Source organism: Lolium rigidum, unplaced genomic scaffold (genome assembly GCF_022539505.1).
Source record: "Lolium rigidum isolate FL_2022 unplaced genomic scaffold, APGP_CSIRO_Lrig_0.1 contig_28945_1, whole genome shotgun sequence".
Classification (NCBI taxonomy): domain Eukaryota; kingdom Viridiplantae; phylum Streptophyta; class Magnoliopsida; order Poales; family Poaceae; genus Lolium; species Lolium rigidum.
In genome coordinates, this window is record NW_025900102.1 from 80,005 (window position 1) to 104,230 (window position 24,226).

Below are 24,226 nucleotides of genomic sequence, written 5' to 3' on the forward strand. Positions count from 1 at the left end.
TTCTTGGGTTGGTGCATCATTTGCTTCACTTGATGGGGTTTGTTGATGTTGAGAAGATGAGGGCTCCACCGTGGTAGAGCATAGTCCTTCCCGAGACGCCACACCGTGTCCCTCAATGGGGCGGAAAAATCCCACACCCATTCTTACTATGGCATCTTGAGGTATTTCATCACCTGCACAAACATCAACTTGCCACACTTGGGAGCCATCATTTTCTTCGAACTTCACACTACAAGATTCAATGATAATCCCGGAGGATACATCAAAGATTCTATAAGTGTGAGATTCGGCACCGTAACCAACAAATATACCCTCCAAAGCTTTAGGAGCAAATTTAGAAAAACGAACTCCTTTGATTTTGTAGAAACACTTACACCCGAACACCTTGAAGTATGAGATATTAGGCTTGTTCCCGGTGAGTATTTCATATGGAGTCTTGTTCAAGCCCTTGCGGAGATAGAGCCGGTTGGAGGAGTGACAAGCGGTGGAGATGGCTTCGGCCCAAAAGTTATAGCGGGATTTATACTCCGCCATCATAGATCTTGCCATATCCATAAGAGTCCGGTTCTTCCTCTCCGCGACACCATTTTGTTGAGGGGTGTAAGCAGCGGAATATTGATGACGAATCCCCTCATCACTAAGAAAATCATTGAGTGTGTAGTTCTTGAACTCGGAGCCGTTGTCACTTCTTATTGCCATAATGTGGAGGTTGTGTTGGCGTTGCACCTCGGTAGCAAAGTCAATGAATATTTGTTGAGTCTCATCTTTCGTCTTGAGAAAGTAGACCCAAGTGTATCTTGAGTAGTCATCGACAATCACCAAGCAATGTTTCTTCGCACCAAGACTTGCATGAGTAACGGGACCAAAGAGATCCACATGAAGGAGCTCCAAGATCCTCTTGGAAGAGATAATGGTCTTGCTTGGGTGCGGGGAGTCATGCATTTTGCCTTCAACACAAGCCCTACAAACACGATCTTTGGCAAAAGACACATTTTCCATTAGTCCCACAATATGGTTCCCCTTGTGAAGACTTTGCAAAGTTCTCATGTTGACATGGGCTAGGCGGCGATGCCACAACCAACCCACGTCCGCCTTTCCGAATAGGCACAACGCACTTGACGTGGTGGCCCCCGAAAAGTCCACCACATACAAGTTGTGTTCGCGATACCCAACGAAAGCGACTTTTAGAGTCTTGCTCCACAAGAGGACCACAATATCATTATCAATAAAGACGGCGAAACCCATCTTGCCAAGGGCGGAAACGGAAAGCAAATTGTAACCAAGGGTTTTGACAAGCATGACATCCACAAGAGTAATGTTGTGTGCAACCACAACCTTGCCAAAACCCAATACCTCGGATGTAGAATTATCGCCAAAGGAGACGGTGATATCATTAATGTTAGGCCTCAACTCCTTGACGAGGTTCTTGCCGCCGGTCATATGACTTGTACATCCACTATCAAGTACCCATTTTGAACCTCACGTGGCATAGTCCTACATGAGATCAATTCTTGGATTTAGGTACCCATTTTGCAATGGGTCCTCTTTTGTTAGCAACAAGGGTCTTTGGGACCCAAATAGACCAAGCAACATAACCATCATATGGGCCAACATATTTAGCATAAACATCACCATAATAATCTTTAAATAAAACATAGTGAGGGTTAGCAATTCCCGCATCATCATCATTCATGGTTTTGCCCTTGGAGGCTTCACCATTAGTGACGACTTTCTTCTTTTCTTGTGCGGGCTTGGCCTTTTGCTTGTTTGCCTTCTTTGCCTTGGCATTAAAACCAAGGCCCTCCTTCCCATTGTTTGATCTTTGCTTACTCAAAAGATCATCCAAAGAAAGTTTACTTTGGGGAGAGGAGGCCTTAGCAAGTTCATCCTTCAACCTAGCATTTTCCTCAACAATGTTTGCATGATCACATAGAGGAGTAGAGGAACTAGGCACATCATATGAAGCAAGCCTAATTTGAAGTTGCTCAAACGACTTGGATAGGAGAGTGTATTCACTCTTCAAAGCTTTGTGAGCTTTGTCTAGTTCATCTAGATCCTTCACAAGTTTCTCATGATCAACCCCAAATTGGGCCTTTTCCTTTGTAAACACTTTATTCTTAGCCCTAGCAAGATCTCTAGCTTTAGTGAGCTTGTTAATTTTATCTTGAGGCTCTTCAATATTTTCTAACCTCTCTTCAAGAGAAGATATGGTTTCTTGACATTCCTCAAGAGCATTTTTAAGAGCATGGATTTCGAGAGAGTCTTCTCTCTCTATTTGACCCTTTTTCTCAAGCATAGCACTTTGTTGAGCTAAACGAATCATGAGGTTTGAAACATGCTTTTTAGTGTTACCTTGTAGGTTGAGAATGAAATCATCAAAATCTAGCATTTCTTGTTTCACTTTTAGACTAGCATCATCAACCCCTAGTTCACTAGATATGTTAGGGATAGAGGGGTTAGGAGATGATACCTCGGAGGATTTAGCCATGAGGCAACTTTCTTCCTCCACAAGGATGACCTCATTGGGGGATTCACTTGGTGATGAAGAGTTAGTGGAGAGGGAGGCAAGAGCAACCAATCCATTGGTGGAGGCATCTTCTTCATCATCAACATCATCATCTCCGGAGGTATACTCTTCTTGAGTTGATAGCACGATAGATGTGTCCAAGGAGGACCTTGCCATGAAGCAATGTGCATTCTTGATAGGAGGGTTCTCATTGGGAGATTCAAAGAGAGATGAAGAGGGTATGTTGGTGGTGACAATGGCGGCCAATTCCTTTGAGCTTTCTTCATCTTCATCACCACTAGAACTTTCAACTTCATCGGAAGAATATTCTTCCCTTGTTACTAGCACAACTCTTGAGGGCCTCTTGCCCTTCTTGGTCTTGTTGTTGTAGAACTTCTTGTTGGGGGCTTTTGAATACTTGCCCTTGGTATCCTTGCTCTTGTCCTTGGGAATGAGCCTTCCATTATGAAGCTCTCTATTTTCATAGGGGCATTCAGCAATGAAGTGGCGCTTGTCATCACAATTGTAGCAAGATCTTGTCTTTGGACCAAAGCTAGTGAAACCACTTTTGTTGTTCCTCTTGATGTTGTCTTCCTTGGCCTTGGAGGGATCAACCCAAAAGGATTTTGCATGGAAGGCCATGTGATCATGGTAGTGGCATTGCAAATCTTCCGGATAGGACATGCTCCAAGATGCCCTATAAGATTCTTGAGGAGTCACTTCATCGACGGAGTTGACCACCAAGGCAAGGTTGGAACCTTTTGCCATCCCAAGAGCACGATTGCGAGAATCATGAGAGGCTTCCTCAAGCACCTTGAGAGCTTGCATCTCGTGCACGACTTGTTGAGAGGTGAGAGAGGAATAGCATTCCCTCCCCACAAGAGTCTTGACATCGATGGGTACAAATGGCATCATGCATTCAATGTACTTCTCCTTGATCCAAGAGTCATTTATGTGGGTGGCACCAATAAGCCGGAAGGCATTGGCAACGGTGAGAAGTCTTCCATACATATCTTCATGATCTTCATCCGGTAGCCTCAAGAACCCTTCGGCTTTATTCTTGAGAGCATTATACTTGTTCCTCCTTGTGCTCTCACTTCCAATGCAACTCGCGGTCAAACCATCCCAAGCTTCCTTGGAGGTGGTGTAGTTCCGAACACGATGCAATTCCTTTGTCCCCACACTTGATTGAATCATGTGCAAGGCGGTGTTGTTGAGTTGACTCTCAATGGCTTCTCTTCTAGTCAAATTGTCGGGGTTGTATGGCTTGAAGCCCACCTTGATGATTCTCCATAATTCATTGGAGGCACTACAAACATGAGAACGGAACTCAAATTGCCAAGTATCGAAATCCTCAATAGAAAACTTAGGTGGGTCGCCCCTAATGTTCAAATGAGGCATGGGAACCGGTATATCGGGTGATTGGAAAGGTGGAGGTACTCGATTGTAGCTCTCACTTTCACTAGTTCCCTTGGGAGATGCACTTGTAGCTTTGATAGTGTTTAAGTTGTCACCTTCCACGGGTTTGGTAGATGAGGGTAAGTCCGAAGCCTCTCCATCATCTAACGCACCCGTGTCTTTTACCTCTACACTAGGTGCCTTGGGTAGGGCCGGAGCCAATAGCTCGACAATCATCTTTTTCATGCTTTCCATTTGGGCTTCCATGGAGGACTTCAATGAATTGAAGTCTTCCACGGAGACCGTCTCGGGCGGCCCCTACCGAGGGCACCTCGTCCGGCATACTCTTAGGCGGTTAAGCCCGAAATAAGAGCCGAGGCTCGATACCAATTGAAAGGATCGTATGCCGCACCTAGAGGGGGGGTGAATAGGTGCTAACCAATTTTTAGTTCTTTTTCAATTTAGGCTTGACACGAAAGGTAAATTCTCTAGATATGCAACTAAGTGAATTTACCTATATGACAAGGATATCAACTAAGCAAGGTATAGCTACGCAATAGTAGATAGAGTGGGATAGAGGTAACCGAGAGTGTAGCACGCGATGACACGGAGATGATTCCCGTAGTTCCCTTCCTTTGCAAGAAGGTACGTCTACGTTTGGAGGAGTGTGGTTGCTACGCAAGCCAAACCAACAGCCACGAAGGCTTCACTCGGATCTCCGTGAGCAACGCCACGAAGGCCTAGCCCACTTCCACTAAGGGATTTCCTCGAGGCGGAAACCGGGCCTTTACAAAGTTCTTGGGGCACACATCCACAACCAAATTGGAGGCTCCCAAATCTGTAACAATACAACAATCAACAACAACACATCAACAACAAATCAACTAGGGAACCAAATAGGAACACTAGCATGAGATCCCTCAAACAAGAGAGGGGGAAATGAAGAACGCTTCGGTAAGGATGTAGATCGGTGTCTTCTCCTTCGAATCCCCAAAGATCAAGAGCTTTGGTTGGGGGAGGAAGGAGATCTTGCAAATCTTGTGTTCTTGAGGTGGCTCTAATGGTGGTGAAGCTTGGCAGATTTTTCTTGCAATGATTGAGCAACTTGTCCCTTGGAAGGAGAAAGCTATTTATATGGGAGGAGCTTTCGGATCCGACCGTTGGGGACGAAAACCACTAACACCGGAAGTTCGGCCGGGATGGCCGGAAGTTCCGGCAGAATGGCCGGAAGTTCCGGCTTCCCCCGGAAGTACCGGCCACTCGGGCCGGAACTTCCGCCCTGTAAAAATACCTGCAAAGCACATGAAGGGGCGGAACTTGGGCGGAACTTCCGGTGGCCGGAAGTTCCGGCCAAGTTCCGGCCAAGTTCCGGAAATCGGCAAAAACCTTACAGAGACATACTGAGCCACAAACTCGCAATTCCGGAACTTCCGCCCCTGAAGAGAAAACTGAGTCCAGACTGCGCTGAGAAGCTACTGCTGAGAAATGACAGGCCGGAACTTCCACCAGATTTGGCCGGAACTTCCGCCAGATCCAGAAAACCTGCAGAACATTCAGAACAGCAAAACTAATACACCGATCCATCAATTTTTGATGGCTTGTACCTGTCTACATAAACACACATAAAAATATACATAGTGTTGACGTCAAACACACAAAACCCAAAAGGGCGGGAAATGTTCTTTCACCTGCATAGAAGGTTTGGATGATCATCCAAGTAGTCAGTCCATGGGTTGGGCAATTTTTAACCAAAGATTTCATTCTTTTCCAAGCTTGAGCAACATGTTCATTATCCAATTGTTTAAAATTCATTATGCTACTCCTCAAAGATATAATTTTAGCGAGGGGATAATATCTACCAATAAAAGCATCCTTGCATTTAGTCCAGGAATCAATACTATTCTTAGGTAGAGATAGCAACCAATCTTTAGCTCTTCCTCTTAATGAGAAAGGAAACAATTTTAATTTTATAATATCACCATCTACATCTTTATACTTTTGCATTTCACATAGTTCAACAAAATTATTGAGATGGGCAGCAGCATCATCGGAACTAACACCGGAAAATTGCTCTCGCATAACAAGATTAAGTAAAGCGAGGTTTAATTTCAAAGAATTCTGCTGTAGTAGCAGGTGGAGCAATAGGTGTGCATAGGAAATCATTATTATTTGTGCTAGTGAAGTCACACAACTTAGTATTTTCAGGGATAGCCATTTTAGCAGTAGTAAATAAAGCAAACTAGATAAAGTAAATGCAAGTAAACTAATTTTTTTTGTGTTTTTGATATAGAGTGCAAGTAAATAAAGTAAAACTAGCAACTAATTTTTTTGTGTTTTGATATAATGCAGCAAACAAAGTAGTAAATAAAATAAAGCAAGACAAAAACAAAGTAAAGAGATTGAGAAGTGGAGACTCCCCTTGCAGCGTGTCTTGATCTCCCCGGCAACGGCGCCAGAAAATATGCTGGTGCGTAGTTGACGTGGGGGTTAGAAATCTTTGTGGTGTAGCTTTTTTTCAGTCCCCGGCAACGGCGCCAGAAAATATGCTTGATGGCGTGTATTTCACACGTTCGTTGGGCAACCCCAAGAGGAAGGTATGATGCGCACAGCAGCAAGTTTTCCCTCAGAAAGAAACTAAGATTTATCGAACCAGGAGGAGCCAAGAAGCACGTTGAAGGTTGATGGCGGCGGGATGTAGTGCGGCGCAACACCAGGGATTCGGCGCCAACGTGGAACCTGCACAACACAACCAAAGTACTTTGCCCCAACGAAACGAGTGAGGTTGTCAATCTCACCGACTTGCTGTAACAAAGGATTAACCGAATTGTGTGGAAGATGATTGTTTGCAGAGAAAACGAGTAAAAACAAGTATTGCGACAGATTTGTATTTCAGTATTAAAGAATGGACCGGGGTCCACAGTTCACTAGAGGTGTCTCTCCCATAAGATAAAAGCATGTTGGGTGAACAAATTACGATCGGGCAATTGACAAATAGAGAGGGCATAACAATGCACATACATGTCATGATAAGTACAATGAGATTTAATTGGGCATTACGACAAAGTACATAGACCGTCATCCAACTGCATCTATGCCTAAAAAGTCCACCATCAGGTTATCGTCCGAACCCCCTCCAGTATTAAGTTGCAAAGCAACAGACAATTGCATTAAGTATGGTGCGTAATGTAATCAATAACTACATCCTCTCATATCAAAAAAAAAAAAAAAAACTACATCCTCAGACATAGCCTCAATGTTTTATCCCTAGTGGCAACAGCACAACACAACCTTAGAACTTTCTGTCACTGTCCCAGGTGTCAATGCAGGCATGAACCCACTATCGAGCATAAATACTCCCTCTTGGAGTTACTAGCATCAACTTGGCCAGAGCCTCTACTAATAACGGAGAGCATGCAAGATCATAAACAACACATATGCAATAACTTGATAATTAACATAACATGGTATTTTCCATCCATCGGATCCCGACAAACACAACATAGAGTATTACAGATAGATGATCTTGATCATGTTAGGCAGCTCACAAGATCCAACAATGAAGCATAATGAGGAGAAGACAACCATCTAGCTACTGCTATGGACCCATAGTCCAGGGGTGAACTACTCACTCATCACTCCGGAGGCGACCATGGTGGTGTAGAGTCCTCCGGGAGATGAATCCCCTCTCCGGCAGGGTGCCGGAGGAGATCTCCGGAATCCCCCGAGATGGGATCGGCGGCGGCGGCGTCTCCGGAAGGTTTTCCGTATCGTGGTTTTTCTCATCGGGGGTTTCGCGACGGAGGCTTTAAGTAGGCGGAAGGGCGAGTCGGAGGGCTGACGAGGGGCCCACACCACGGGCGGCGCGGGCCCCCTTGGCCGCGCCGCCTTGTGGTTTGGCCTCCTCGTGGCCCCACTTCGTATGCTCTTCGGTCTTCCGGAAGGTTCGTGGCGAAATAGGCCCTCGGGTCTTGATTTCGTCCAATTCCGAGAATATTTCGTTACTAGGATTTACGAAACCAAAAACGACGAAAACAAGAACCGGCACTTCGGCATCTTGTTAATAGGTTAGTTCCAGAAAATGCACGAATATGACATAAAGTGTGCATAAAACATGTAGGTATCATCAATAATATGGCATAGAACATAAGAAATTATCGATACGTCGGAGACGTATCAGTCACCCTCATGGCAGACGAGATTTTTTTTGGAAGGGGCTGAAACCCATCACACTGGCAGCATTTCTACGTTGCTTGAAGTAATTCGAGTTGGCTTCGATTTTGAAGAACAAACTACGGCGCATGTGATACCTCATACGGAATAGATGAGGCGGATAGGTAGGTACCTCGACAAAGTAGTCCTCCATCAGCTACTCGTGCCCGAGGAGGCGATTTTGTTGGATGTGGTTCCGTCCAATCACCGAGCCGTGCCTCCGATTCAGCAGTTGCGGTCCTCGAGCTCCTTGACAGCGAGAAGGAGGATGGTGGCCTCCACCTCGTCATCCCGGAGCAGCTCGTCGAGGTAGAAATCGTCCGAGCTCGACGAATTGGACATATCAATGTCGACGAACTCGTCGCCTGAGCTCATCCTCGTTTCGGCCGGCGCGGCGACACCCAGAGCTAGGCGAAGAACCGTGGGCGGGATACGGGCCGAACTGCTCTAGCTCCGGGATGTCGAGCTCGGCCAAATCGAACGGTGCGGCGGTGGCGGCGACGGAGTGTGGTGGCGGCGCAGGGGAGGAGGGAGAGAGTGGACAGTTGCATGCGGTGAAATTTCAGCGCGCCCTAGATATGGATCCACCGTTCGGTTTGCTCGATCTCCCCCTACAAATACACATGCCGATTTAGATTTTCGGGCTCAGCCTGAAAATAATCGGATTTTCCTCTTTTATGGTAACTGTTCGGCGTCGTTTTTGTCCCAAACCTGTAAACTGGCGGTTACTTTTCTGTTTGGCCCTTTTGCAGGCTCTGCTAGAGATGCTCTTAGCTATGCCACATCTGAGTTTGGCACCCTAGACCCTCCCTTTCGGCACTGTAGATCAGGTTTCATCCTGGGGAGCATGGTTGTGTCTCGAAGAGAGGCCGATCCACCGATGGATATGAAGGAGAGCACCGCCGAATGGACAAGGAGCATAGGCTGCATCCCTATGCATAGATGAATAACTTTTAGCGAACCTTGTGTTATATATACATCTTTCATTTTCTTTTCGATTCACGATATAATGAAACCCAAGGTGAGACTCCGGCATTCCCTTGATTCAACTATTGGTCACTATATCAATGTTCTCGTACCAGTTTCATTATCTTTTTCCGTTCCATAATTTGATGTCTTTGTGATCACTATCATAATGTTTTTGGTCTGATGATAGAGTGACATCGTAATACCGAGAGGACCTAGAGCATATCTCTCCATAGTCGGAGGAGCAATATCCCAATCTTGAACTATACTCGTCGCACGCACTTTTCGGTATACCTAAAGGTCACCTTTACAATCACTCACTACTAGAAAAAAGGTTAGCCGTAGAAAATAGCAATGGCGCACCGTTAAGTGGAGCGTCACTAATGGGAAAGGTAGCAGTGACGCACCGGCACAGTAGTGCGCCACCACTAGAAACCTATCATGGTCCATCCCCTCCCCAAGCTTACCAGTGGCGCACCCCTAATAGCTATCAGTGGCGCGCCAGTATAGTTAACAATGGCGCGCCACGAGGTGTGCCACTGGTACTTGCACTACCAGTGACGCACCACGGGTGTGCCACTGCTGCGTGATAACAGTGGCACATGATGACCATTAGTGGTGCGCCAGTGATTAGGTTCTCGTTCTATTAGAATTCAAAACCCATTGTCGTTCTTCTAATAGTGATTTTGCAAAGATATTTGATTAGTTCTAAGTATCTTCTGGTGTGTATGTACTTGATATCCTCATGGTCTGACTTGTCCCTGTGATTAACACAGAAAAGATAATACTAACATTCAATGACTAAATGTCTCATAGTATATCGTACATAAGGGGTGTTAGATGTGCGACCATGAACATCTTGTTTGTTTATCTCTACATACACGGGCTTATAAGTTTTCATTTGTATCTCATATTCAAGATACACAGCAGTTGCAAACATAAATAAATAAATAATAAACTTGGAGTTAAGTAAAAATAATAATTATTGTCAGTCGCGTCTGTACGGCACCGGATCGAGCGTTTGGAGGACGTGTTTTATTCGTGCCGCCTTTGGGGGACGTCGCTCCCCAGTCACGTCCCTCAAACGTTGTCCCCAAATGAACATTTTTGCACGAAAATAAAGGTTTTCATTCAAATTTGATTATATATTACAAAGTTTGAATGAAAACGGTTAGATTTCATCTAAACCCTAGCCTACTGACCGCCCGGCGGTGCGTTCGAAGGTCCTACCCCGTCGTCGCCTCCCCTCCGCCGCAGCTCCTGTTGCGCGCGCCGCCTCTCCATGAGTAGGGCGGTGGGCAGACGCCGCTGCTCCAGCAGCGCGTCATCGCCTGCCCTCCCCTGTTGCGTCGCCTGGAGGGAGAGCTCGACGGCGCGACGAATCTGCGCCTCTTCGCGAGCACGGGCGGCGTCCTGGAGCTTCTTCTCCGTCTCGAAGGACTCGACGAGCGCGCGTTGCTGATCGGCCGTCTCGTCCGGGTGCGGCCCGTCGTCATCGGACCACTCGAACTCGCCGTCGTCATCGTCCTCCTACTCCGTCTCCTCCCCCGCCTCGGCCTCCTCCTCCTCCTTCATTCGCGCCTCCAGGCGTGCCGCCAACGCGTCCGCCCGCCTCCCCCAGGTCGCCTCCGTTGCCGCCAGCGTCGCCTCCAGCTGCTGACGCTCCTCCACCGCCTGCTGCTGCTGGCGCTCCATCGCCTCCCGCCGTCGGCGCTCGATCGCCTCCCGCTCCTCGCGCTGGCGCCGGCATTCATCAACCCACCGCTGGCCAATCTCCTCCGTTCGACGCCGCCGCGCCTCTTCTGCCATGACGGCGTCGAACGTCGCAATGGTGTCCGCCAGCGCCTCCTCCTCCCATGTCGCGTTCTTGTCGGCTTCGGGGTCTCCCGCTGTTGACATGCCCGCTGCTTGATGCCGCCGCTCTTCCAGGGCGGCGACAGAGATGTCGAACTGCGAATCTGGTGGTGGAGGTGGTGGTGGAGGAGACGGCGGTGGAGGGAACTGGCCATCGCCGGGGTGGTTCATCATTGCGCAGTGGTGGTGGAGGAGACGGCAGTGGAGCGACGATGGCTTGTCGTGGAGAAAGGGGTGCCAGAGACTGTGGTGGCTGCCATTGAGCCGAGAGGGCCTTTTATAGACGTCAGCGTCGGGAAGAAAGCGCGGGAAGAGGCGAGAAGCGGCGGGAAGAAAGTGCGGGAACGCGCGGTGGCCACCACGAATGGTTCTACAATTTCCTCGAATCCGGAATGATCCCACCACGAATTCGCCGACCAAAGTTGGGGCCACCAGCTACGTCAGAAACGAATTCGATCCAGAGTTCGACACGAGGAAGCTGTAGGACAAAAGAAGAACATGGGGGCTGGTCCAACGTCCGTCGCCCGTTGTGGAATCAGGCCTCGTTCGTTTCGTCCCATCCCGGCCGGGATCGGGTCGAAATACCCGTGGGTTAGCCGGGATCAGATTCGCGGGGGCTTAATCCCGGCTCTCTTCTAGGACGTGTTCGGTTAAACCCGCCCGGAATTCCAGCCCGCCTTATTTCCCTCCAACCCCCTTCATTTCGCCGGGAAATAAACACACGACCCTTGGCCCGTGGAACACATCCCCGAATCGGTACGACTGTCTCGTCCCTCTCTCGCCCTGATCTATCTCTCTCCCGCGATCTGGAAGGCCGACGGCGTGGTGGCGCGACCGCGGGCGCTGATGGGCGGCGGCCCGCCCGTAGGGGCTGATGGCCGGCGGCGCGCAGTCCGCCTGCTTCTCGCTCCATCCTCCCTCTCCAACCGAGCGGCACGAGGTAGACCCGGAGACCCCAACTCCGTCCTAGCCCAGCGGCGCCCGTGAGGCGTCATCTCCGGCGCCCTCTCCATCTCCGTATGCTTCGCACTTGTATGCACATACTCTTCCTCCTTCCCCCACAGTTTTTTGGTCTTGGCTTGTTTGATTACGATTTCTAGGGTTCTTGGCATGCTCGGTAGTTGCAGATTTGTGTTCCGTTGGGTGTTTGTTTCCATGGCCTTGGCTGCATCCATCGTTTCGTATTATCTAGCTGTTTGTTCCCATGCCATTGGTTGTATCCATCGATTGGATAGGGAAGAAAGCTACAGGGATATTAGGAATTAGATTAGTCCTTCCTAGCTGATTTTCTGTGACAGGCCGTGAGCCTCGCGCATGTGGTGGACTTCTTGTGCTTGTGGCTAGCTCCAAGTCTGATGAGTAGCTGCTTTCTGAGATTTTGCACATAAAAGTTGCTGCTATGCTAGTAAGTTGTGGCTAACTAAATCCTTGGGCACAAGCTAGTAATCTGAATGGCATATCCGCCCCCATGCCTTTAATTGTTGGTTAACGATGTGCTAGGTTTCTCTTATTTATTCATTTTTGTTAAAAGAAGAACTTGGGCATGCTAATTCAGCAAAATAGAAAAAATATATGTTGTTTCCGTATATAGAGGAAAATGAAGAAACGATATCTCATAACTGAATTGCTTCTTCTTGCTGTTTTATTTAACATGCCTGAGATAGATCAGTTGAAAGTAGTTTCTTGCAAGAGCCTTCATAAATTTGAATGTAGAGTATGTTTGGTGACCTTGTTCAGAAAGAAGTGCTGGAAGTATTACCTGTTGTCACAACAGATGAAGCTAGAAAGAAATAATGCACCTTTAAGTAGAGGAGATTTTAATTTGATAACAATTAATTACAAAACCTGAAAAATGTTTTCTGCTATGTACTGTCATAAATATACAAACAATTTATCCTGATAGTATGCAATATATCTTCAGTATACAAACAACTTACAACATATATTTTCAGTGTAGGCAATTCAAACTCGCGTTGGTGGCAAGGCTGGATGGCCCTTCCAGTTGATGGTCTGTTTCCTAAAATTTCTACTTTTTTTGTTTGACCAATACTTCCATTTTCTCATGTATGCACTTATCTTCTTCTATATTCATTGTTTATTTTTCTCAAAAGTTCTTGTTCTTTTTATTAACACAGAAATTTGTAACTTAAAACAAACATAGATGTTGTTTACACATTTAACAGCTGAGTGTATTTATCTTAAGCAAGTGATGACAACAGCACAACAACCAGAGCAGCTACATTTTCTTTGGCACGGTTTGTTCCGAGCTTGTGTACAAAATCATGGCTCAAAAGGATGTAGTTCCACATCTTACTTCTAATGTCCTATCTTGGAAATGCAAGTTGAGATGCTTTGAATAAGTGATTCACTACTTATCATCAACGTTTAACATTTTATCCTTATATCTATGTTATCATTTTACCACAGTTGTTTTAGAACTTTGAGCCTTTTGCGAATAGTGAAATACATATCTATAGTAGCCGTGGCTATGCTTTTCTGGAGGCATGCCATCATATATTTACTGAAATGGTTGATTTTGTTATGCTTTGCAGGTTGACAACTTCATTGTCATTTTAGCAGATTCCTGTTGGAGTTCTTACGGGATGTGGTTGAAGCATACAACATCGAGGCAATTATGACCTTTCTGTTCTTGAAAGATGGCGAGAAGGTTGACAACATCTTCAGCGGCACTTGTTGTAGCAGTTAACTTTGTATATATTCAGTTTAGAGCTGAGAGTTTCAGATATTGCCACCTCAGATGTTCTGAAATTTCTTGCGTTCTACAGTCACGTGTGTGAAGTTCGAATTTGATCGTGTTATAAAAAACATTGTATGCCACTTATTATTCTCCTAGCCTTCTTGCAGAAACGACTTGTTGTACTTGCTCCTAGCTGTCGTTATTGCTGCTAACTATGCACAGTGCAATCTTAATGCAGTGCTAGAAATGATAGGATTAACCGAATGGGTAGAGTTAACGTGGTTTACATAGTGGCAGGGTTTGGCCCCCGAGAGGATTTGGGTGGACGGGAAGGGACCACCCAAAACCTCGTTGGAATTAAACCACTAGAGTATTAAATACGCTGCAACCGAACGAGGCCTCAATGGGATAGTCTCCACCGTCCGTCCGACTGACCGTTAATGAGTGTTCCTTGGCACCGGATATGCAGGAGACAGTTCGATTTTTGTTTGGGATGCACTAGCTGGACCAAATTTCCAAGAAGGCAAGGTCACTTGCACCGCATTGAATGGGTCGTTTGGTGATGGCAATGCCCATTCACATCATCACATGGTGCCTTTGGCTCGTATTCAATGCCTAGCTTAACCAATGTCCATATTCTTTCACTGTCTGTTTTGTACTACCTCCATCCCAAGACTTAAGGTTTATATTTTTTTCAGAAAGTCAAACTATGTTAAGTTTAACTAAGTTTTATCAAAAACTATTAACATGAAAAGTACAAAATCAATATCATTAGATAGATAATGAAATATATTTTCATATGGTACTTACAAAATATCATATTTGTTCATAAATTTTTCTAAAAATTTGATCAAATTTTACTTTATTTGACTTTCTGGAAAAAATATAGGCCTTAAGCCTTGGGATAGAGGTAGTATTTTTTCAGTACCACTATATATCTTCAACACTATTATGTATAGGAGGGAGTAATAAGATCGGCTCAATCACCGCACTAAAGCCATAAAACGACATAGAGCTCTAGAAGTGCCACAAACAAGCATTTAAGGCATAAATGGTAAAATCGGCTCAAGAGAGACAACTACAGTCGTTGAGCGTGAACCGTAGAGCTCGGGTTGTTGCTATTGAGGTTTTCCTAGGAAATCAACCAAGGCGGTGAACCAAAAACTTATCATATGCCGCCATATGTAGTCTTATTCAATTTTTTTTATATAGTTTAGGCTCCTTTTGCAATCGGGGTTAATACTGAGAGTACTCCTAAGTTGAACATTTTATTAGAATCTGTTGAGTGTAATACAATCAGCCTGGTCATGTCTCGTTGTCACATAAACACTGTGGATCACAATGTAGTGCACACGAGACAACTAGCGCCTTCGGCTAAGGCTTAAAGTGAAAAGACAACCAGCACCTTCGGCCCTAAGGAAATGAAAATCATACGATTGAGGATCAACAATTCCATGACAACATTCATGCATTGTGCTGAAGCCGTGCTCCGACCCCGGAGCTCTTGTCCCCCCCCCCCCCCCCCACACACCCACCCACACACACACATGTCTTTTCGAAGAAGCACCACTCCACTCGGTCATATGCTTGACAACACAAATCCCTTCCTGTACCTTGTTTTTTCTTTATTGTGTGAATACACTCATACCCAATGAGGATATTATTGTGTATAATTGCCTGTTTTTATTAAGATTAATTTTTTTTACAGTTTTTAGCTGGTTTTTTACAGTTAACGTACAGGTAAATTAAGGACACGGGCCATTAAAAAATGTGAAGGGCACGGGCAAACGGGGAAATGTCCTTTCTCCCGGCACCACCGTTCGTTCCTCTAGAAGGACCTGCCTGAGTGCCTGTCCCGTCGGGAACGCAGCAGGAGATCCCGGCGCACGACACGAGTCCGGCGGCCCCGCCCGCCGAGCAGCCGCTGTCTCCTCGCCAGCGCCGGAGAAGGACCGCGTCCAGGTCTCTTCTCGCCCCCCGTCAAATCCGCACCACCTCAAAGGCTTCGGGACTCTCCCCTCCCGTCCTACCCTCTACTGCGCAGGCGATCCACCCTGGCTGGCGATCTCCTTGCTGGTAAGCTCGCTCGGATCGCTGAGTGCCTTCTGTTTGATTTAATTCCCAGATACCGCATTTCGTCCCGTCGATTTGCGGGGTCTGATTTGGTTGCTGTAATTGCAGCTTGGTTTTGCCCCCAAAAACGGGGGGCTGAACTGAACCTGCGCGCCCCTCTCTAGGTCTGCGATTAGTGGGATTTTGCACGGTTCTGTTGAATTAGGTAGCTACATGGCCTAGTAATTTGGCTGCATGTATTAGTATAGCCTGGAAACTTTCGTAACAAGTTGTGGGAAAATTATACTAATTAGAGTGTCTACCTGCAGCTCTGGGATGTTTTTCAAATACTCGAGTTTCCAGTCCTTATTTTCTTCTGGCATATTACTGGCACAGAAAGGCTTTCTGTTTGTAGTACAAACATAAATTTAATCAGTTATAAAATGACTGGAGTTACATCCACATCAGATAGTACATGCACTATTTCTCTGCCACCGTAGCTAGGAATATTCAGTAAGGACTGCCATGTTTTCTGGGAGTGCTTGTGCTTGGTTTAATTCGCAGATACCGCATTTCATCCCGTCGATTTGCAGGGTCTGATCTGGTTGTAATTGCAGCTTGGGTTTCCCCCTAAAATTGGGGGGCTGAACTGAACCTGCACGCCCCTCTCTAGGTCTGTGACTGGGTTCTAATGATTAGTGGGAGATTTCCGCGATTCTGTTGAATTAGATAGCTACATGCCCTAGTAATTTGGCATAGTAGTATAGCCTGGAAACTTTGGCAACGAGTTGTGGGGAAAATTATACTGATTGGAGTGTGTACCTGCAGGCTGCAGCTCTGGGATGTTTTCCAAATAAGAATTTCCCGTCCTTATTTTATTCTGGCACATTATTGGGTTAATTAGCGCAGAAAGGCTTTCTGTTTGTAGTACAAAGATGAATTTAATCAGTTACAAAACGACATGAGTTAAATCCACATCAGATAGTACATATACACTATTTCTCTGCCATCATAGTTAGGAATATTCAGTAAGGGCTGTAATGTTTTCTGGTTTAGTTCTTCTTACATAATCTGATTGTTTTACAATTCTATAACACCGTACGCTGACATAAGCTTCTTGCTCATAACCTTATGCACATTATTTACCCGTCAGACCCATTTCCTGCTTGTTAGAGACACATGGTTTGTAATTCTTGATTGAGCTGGTGATAGCACTACCGACAATTAGCAGGGCTTGTGATCTGATTCTGCTCATGCATTGTAGGAATGGCTAATTTCGCCAAGAACTTCCAGTCTCCGAGCAAGCAAGACAGTGAAAAGAAATACCAGGGTACATTGATTGCTTCTCCAGCAAAGGCCATTTCACCCAAGACGATAAAAAATATCTTGCCAAGACAATTGGTCTTGAGCAGGGAGTCAACAGGCCAGGTGGCAGCCTTTTTGGCAAAGGTCATTGCTCTCGAGGTAGTGAGGAGGATTTCTAAAGCAAGATGTCCCTTTATATGGAATTCCATCCAAGCATTGCAAGTTCTTGGATATCCTCCATTTAGATGGATTCAGCGATGGGCGCCACTCAAATTTGTCGTGCAAGGCATTCAGGTAATTTTAGTATTTCTTAGCTCTTCAAAACCTTGGATATCTTGAACTGTACAAGCTGCAATTTTTTTGTGTTACAAAATTATATGTGCTTGTGGAAATTGCGAGCTACCTGAATATTGCGTTAGTTCTTCTGTGTCAATGAAGATAAATAAAAGAATAGTTCTATTGTTATTATTCGTTAGTCTAGAAGACCTCAGTTAAGTCGATTATAGAACTATTATACTCTAGCACTGGAACTATACTTGCAAGCTGCAACAGTGACGTGCTTGATATTTTGTGACAAATTTAACTATGTTTGCCTTCATACTCAGCTTGTTCTCTGGCTTAGTCCACTTAATGGATTTGACACATCTTTTTTTTTATCTGTAACTAGTTTTTTTTTTTTGCGAAACTTTTTTATCTGTAACTAGCTGAATACTCATGTGTAGCTACGGAAAGAAAAAGTCCAATGTGTTGGAAACACCACCAAAGGCCAATGATATCAAAACTGACCTAGGCCAGGCAGCTTGCAAATTGAATAACTTCGTAAAAAATCATATGTATTAGTATATATTAAAACTCCCAAAACAAGATGGTAGATATCTTGGAGATCATCGTACTTAAAAGAAAGTTACTCTTGGTGGAGGGGAGGTGAAATAGCACATGTACCATCCAGCTCCCATATTTATAGGAGTAAAGAATGTTCTTATATGCCGATTTCTTAGTCCAACATAGAGCTATAACGATGCTAGGTTCAGGCTCATTCAACCTTCAGTGGAGAGTACTGACTACTTGATTTTGAGTTGGTATAGAGCTTGTTTAGGCATAGTTATGTCTGGCCCCATATGCTGCAGACTGAGCTCCTTGAGCTTTCTGCTGGGTTCAGAAAGAGATGAAACTACAAATAAGCATGTCTGTAGTTCTCCTTTCCTACGTACTTTAGTACTAACCCTTACAATATACGTATATGCTTAAGTAATAACTGTAGAGCATCCTGATCAATTCATGTGATGCTGTGCTCATGTATGCTCAGTTGAACCTATTTAAATTCTCTTGATTTTTTTTGGGTGGTTTTAAGCTTTATTGAACTGCCTAGTATAATAGATTTGCTCTATCACGTTTCAAATCCTGTTGTATATTATTTGTGGTTCTTTAGTGCTTTGTTGAGTTGGTTATTATGACACATATGCTTTATGCTGTTTCTAGAATGGTGTTTGTTTTAGTGATAATATATTTCTGTCTGTATTGCTTTTGAGCACTGATGATTTTTCTACAATGCAGAAATTATCCACGCCACTGCTGTTTCTATCTGTGACATCAACACTAGGTGATTTATCGTCTAAGCAAGATGATGAACCTAGTAGCACTACAGGAGCTCCTGACCTGCCTTCTGAATCACATGAAACAGCGTCAACTTCTGATACAAGGTTGGCTAAGACTTCCCGAAGAAACACAAAGTATCTCCTAGTTGCATAATGCTTTGTAGCGTCTTTTCATCAAATCGTACCATTTTAGTTTTGATCATATCTAACTATGGTATTGAGAAAAAGTTATGGAAAAGAAGTTTTTAATTTTATCTTTATTTTTACTCCCTTATACATTGGAGTTGGTGGTGATGGGCCACCTGCCATGCCAAAATAACATGCTGAGGATTGTGCCCATCTCCCCATGATCTCTGTCATCTTGTTTTGGGCTAAAAGATTGTAATATGAATCTCTTCCCTCTGTATTTGCAAGTTATATATTTTATGTGTAAGTCAACTTCTGTGACTTGGACTCATATGGAGATTGGCTGCCACAAGATTAGATTTGTTTTTGCTACTTCTGTAGAAATGCGCATGCATACAGCTAATGTTTGATGATGTTGTTGGTTTCTGCTTGTTTTAGGGAGGCCGCTGATGGTGATGGCACACAGGATATTGTTGTTTCTGAGAATTGGCTGGTGCTACTTTTCAAGGAACTTGAAAACCAAGGCATCACTTTGCCTGAGAGGTGAACTTCCACTAGCCTATTTGATATTCATAATAAACAGTAATATTTCCCTACACTTTTGAATACGATAACATAGTTAATTGTTAAAGATTGCAACTTGCAAAATATCATTTTTTTTGTTATGTAATATTGTTATTCTCTACATTATCTGTGGTCCAGTCTTAAGGAGTGTGTAAGTTATGCAAACCTCTTTTACTGTATGAGCTAATCCTTAGTAGCTTCTTTGTGGGTATTTGGAGGCAAAAGAAACAAAATAGTACTATGTTTTTAACACGGTGTTCAAATCTTTTCTTTCCATTCCATTCTGTTATATTTGGAGCTGTATGAATTTATATCAGAAGACTAGTTACAGGTTCTGGAGCTGGCAAGCATATAAAGGATCTTACTGACATGCAGCGAGATGCCATATAGCTGATTGTTTATATGGTGTGTGTTTCAGGTTCAGTGAGGATGAACTACGCAGATTTCACATGGCAGCAAATGGTGACTTTTCAAGGTTGCTCTCTTCAGTTAAGAAGACAATCCGTTGGAGGGAAACTTTTCACATACTTACATTGCAAGAGCTTGAGAAATGGTCCCATTTGGTCTTTTGGCATGGATTTGACACTACGCTTCGGCCTTGTTTAGTAATCCGCCTTGGACTCGCGTGCTCTAGTATAGCCCCTCGTGATAGGCCCCGTTTTGGGCAAGCAGTAGGTAATTTTTTAACCTGTTTATCTGCCCCATTTATTCCATAACTAATTTCCTTATAATAGTCCATCATCAGCTGGAGCATGAGCAATGGATTTCTTGCTTACACCTTTTCTGCTGTCATGCTGTCTGTTAGTAGCACTGTTTCTTAATCTGAATAAAACATAGTATATTAGCAATTATTTGTTCAGATCTTCTTACTATCGAGAGCTTAGTTAGTTTTGTGCATAGATACATCCGAATCTGCGACAACTAACATGGAAAGGAGGGAGTACTTCAAAAGCTTTTTCCTTCCTCTTTTGAGCTTGCAGTAGCAGCCATTAATCACTAGCATTTTTTTGTTCAGTTTCTCAAATTGACCATGGGATTATACATTTGACCAATGAAGAAGATCCAAGAATTACTGTTTTGCTGGATTGCCATGGGATTTCTCCATTCAGATTTCCGATGCAAATGATGAGGTCATTTGTCACGATAGTTCAGGAGAACTATCCAAATCGTCTGGGAGTATTATTTGTCGTCCGTCTTCCTCCAGTTGTCAGAGTTATTGCACAGACTTTTATTCAAGTAAGGTTACTATCTTTGCCCTAATTATGCGAATGCACACGATTCATATTCGAAGATGTGTGCAATTGTGACCAGTTAGATATTTGAATCATTGGCACCCTTTATCACTCTCTCTTGTCTATCAATCATGTAATGTACGAACTTCCATTATCAGCTATGTCCGGTTTATGCACATAATCTTCTTAGTGACTTGTTTGTCTAGTTGGTCATGATTTGTTGTCGTACCAGCTGCCGCAGTGGTGCCAAGATTTTGCCTGTCAAACACTTGTATTGAATTTGTGAACCACTCCCAGATTAATATTTTTATCAAATTTGGGCATTTGGATATAAAACAGGCAAGATTGGTGGAAAGCCTGAATTAGCAGTATTACTTATTCTGAGCTGATCTGATAAGCAACGTTGCCCTGCTGGATAGCAGCATCTTATGGTACTTACTGTTTCCTTTTAAAATTCTGTGCAGCTCCTGAACCAATCCACAAAGCAGAAGCTGCGTTTCGAGGGTGAATCATACAAGAAGACATTAGCCGAGTTCTTGCAGATCGTGCCGGCTTTCCTTGGTGGTAAATGCAACTGCGCGCGATGCAAGAAGCCCCGTGAAGGTTCACTAATCCAGGCAGGGGAGGGGAGCCAGAACAAGAGCCACCTCAGCACTGGCTCCGGATCACCAATCACAGACATGGACTTCGATGAGGAGCTAGAGCTTCCATCCCCTTACACCTGCGAGAACGCGATAAGGGCTGCAATAATAGGCCTGCTGATGGTGTGGATCTTCATCGCGTTCCTCGCCGGGATGAACGACCCTACACCTGTTTCTTAGCCTCCTGAAGCATGTGACGGTTCAAAGAACTGCCTGTAGCGTATGTTTGTTGCTAGATGTTGTTTTTCGCGTCAGTTATTCTTCAGCCGCTCAGCGTTTCTTCTGCAAACCGACGTATAGTGGCGCAGCTTCAGTTTATATAGTGAAGATGAATAAAGCAGTATTATGGTTCACTCCAATGTAATTTTTAGGTTCTCTTTGTACCAGACTGCTACTACTACTACTTACTGTTGTTGTTAGGTGTTGTTTGGACTTCCTCCATTACAAAATGTAATGCGCCCTTTAATTTCGTTGGTCAACAGCATACAACTTTGACTATGATTTAGAGTTACAATATATTTACAAAATTAGCATAATTATATATGAAATAAAATAATTTTGCAAGATGATTGCAATGATATCATTTATAAATCCCCAATCTATACAATTTGACACGTATATGTGGTTAAAGTCTTGAAAAAAGGGCCTTTTATTTTTAGATGGAGCCCAGAGGAGATACTTTTGTACTCTCTTTGTCCAAAAATAAATGACTTAGATTTGTCTAGATTTAAACGTATCTAAACATAAATGTTGGACAGATGAAACAGTCCAATAAAATATTTCCGTCTGAAAATAAGTAACTTGGATATGCCTATATTCGTATGTATCTAAACCTCCTTGCACGGAGGAAATAGTCCCGTCCCAGATTCTTGTTGTTGTTCCTTTTTGAAGTTCGTTGATGAGCCAACAAGCACCAAGCCGAGTTCTTGCAGATCTGTAACCACGCGTCGCCTTTTCGTCCTCGTTTACTGCAGCCAACTTGGTGTCGAGACGACGAACGGGAGCTGAAGCGCCAACACGCGCTGCTTGAACCCAAAACGAAGCAATGCATGGTCTCTCCCAGTAGGATTGGGGTTGGTTCAGGACTTCAGGGCTTTATTTTGCTTCAAAAGAATTCAATGGGGATTTTGAAAGGATTTTTTCTGTCTAGCTCGTTTGGTCTGCAGGATTACAAATCATAGGATTTTTTTTCCTTATATGATATGGTTAGATGTATGTATTCAATCTTGGAATTGAATTGGAGTGGGAATACTAAAACCAAGATGGAAAGGAAATGACGTTCAATTCCAGTTCTGTTGTTTGGATATGCATGATATTTGATGTTGAAATCAAAGGGGGACACCCAATTTCAATTCTCAATTCTTGCTTAGATTTACAAACTGCGAAATTGAATGTTTTGTTGAGTTTGGAAAATGTAAAGTTGTTTAAATATATGAAAAATAGTATGTGTACATTAGGATGTTTATATTTTTTTCACACACAATTATATTTAAAATAATCCAAATAAGTCACAACAACATGAATAATCATGGATAACACAGATGCAAAGCATAATAGAAAATAGTTTCGCGAAATTGCCTAATGATTAGCGTGTAAGATTTATTTGCAATTCGAAATGGAAATTTCCTATCAGGTCAACCTAAGATTTTTTCATGTTTCGACAATCCTAACAATAATTGCTAATATTTCTACGATGAATTAAGCAATATCTATTACATATTTTGGCGTTTCAGTTTTTATGAGATATGCCATGATATCCCGCGAACCAAGGAGAACCGCACACTGCCCCGTGCAAGTAACATCCCCTAGACAATGTCTTAACTAATGAATTGTAAACTCAAAGTTATTGCAAATTTTACCACACCCGTGACATCTCTTTTGTTAAATAGGCGTGTCTTTTGCAAGCCATAATTATATAAATGTGGTTATATCAAGATTAGGCATGTGCGTAGTCATATTTATATGATGTTTTTTTAGCCTAGTATTTACCCTTTGTTTCAGTTTGAAAGAAGCGTATGCATATGCCATCCAATGTTTAATTAATCATTTCAAATAGAAAATGCAACATAATTCAATTTTTAATTGTGCCATCATAACCTCTTCTATACTAAATTAGGGTTTGTGCCATGTCATGGTGCACCACTGAGACTAATCCGCGTCCATGCCGGATTGCTAGGATTCACCCTCTGTAATTTTGGATGGTTTTGCACTTGACCTTTATGTAGTTTTCTCCTTATAGTTCAAGTGATTTAATGTTTGCTTACACACATATTGAAAGGTAATGTTTGGCGAGACCGAGGAAAAGGTATGGAAGTTATTGGTATGCTCCTAAAACAGCTTGGGCCGTTTAGATGCATGGTTAAGGCCCGTCAAAATCCTTATGAGATAACATATCACCCCTCATCTCTATTCTCTCTCACCCGATGCCCTGTTACATGTCTACCATGCTACATCTAAGCCGCTATGGAAATAGGCATATGTCGGGTATCACTAAACCATGAATTCACGTCTTCGGTAAAGGAGGACTCCAATAGGAGTAGATGAGAGACGGATCTTCTGCATCTTCTATAGTTAACCAATGGTGTCACGACGAGAGAGCGGAAGATCTTGTAATATCGCACTACAACGATCAAGTACCGGAAAGAAAGGAAGTGTGTTGGGTAGGGAAAAGTACTCCCCATATATAGCACTACGACGAGGATGCCAAAAAGTACATAGAGAATAATAGGTTAGTCTTTTCTCCTTGCAAAAAAGTTTAGTTTTCCTACTATAAGCTTTATGCACTTGATGTTGGTTGCTTTAGTGTTTTCTTGAATTTGCTATTCTTGGTGATTGGTGATGGCTGGCCGCTGACCGACGACGAGGCAGGACACAGTTTCTGCGAGACAGTAGTATCACATTCTCGTAACCCTAGTACAGCAGCGCAGTATAGTACCGGTCCTCCTCTCCACCTACACAAACCCCTCGATCTCCTCTCTGTCCGACCGCCTCCCCGGACTCCGACGCCGCCGACGCCGACGTCCTCCCCCTCTCCGGACCACCCGGGCAACGGCGACCCCCCTTCCCCGACCGCTCCGCCG

General features: G+C 44.0%; 1 protein-coding gene and 1 long non-coding RNA gene across 3 annotated transcripts; both read left to right on the forward strand.

The window, feature by feature from the left end:
* The first annotated feature begins 11,821 nt into the window (after window positions 1–11,821).
* On the forward strand, window positions 11,822–13,784 carry LOC124680832. 2 transcript variants are annotated; one of them, XR_006995596.1, is made up of 3 exons: window positions 11,822–11,965; window positions 12,886–12,941; window positions 13,486–13,784. It is a non-coding gene; the product is annotated as an uncharacterized LOC124680832 (long non-coding RNA). The 2 variants fall into 2 exon arrangements; XR_006995597.1 differs by having other exon boundaries at window positions 12,891–12,941.
* Window positions 13,785–15,576: 1,792 nt separating this feature from the next.
* On the forward strand, window positions 15,577–21,644 carry LOC124680831 (SEC14-like protein 1). Its single transcript, XM_047215871.1, has 7 exons — window positions 15,577–15,707; window positions 16,948–17,282; window positions 18,543–18,688; window positions 19,148–19,252; window positions 19,692–19,948; window positions 20,289–20,509; window positions 20,970–21,644. The coding sequence occupies exons 2-7, from the start codon at window positions 16,950–16,952 to the stop codon at window positions 21,324–21,326; spliced, it is 1,419 nt and encodes a 472-aa protein (XP_047071827.1). The 5' UTR covers window positions 15,577–15,707; window positions 16,948–16,949; the 3' UTR covers window positions 21,327–21,644.
* The last annotated feature ends 2,582 nt before the right edge of the window (window positions 21,645–24,226 follow it).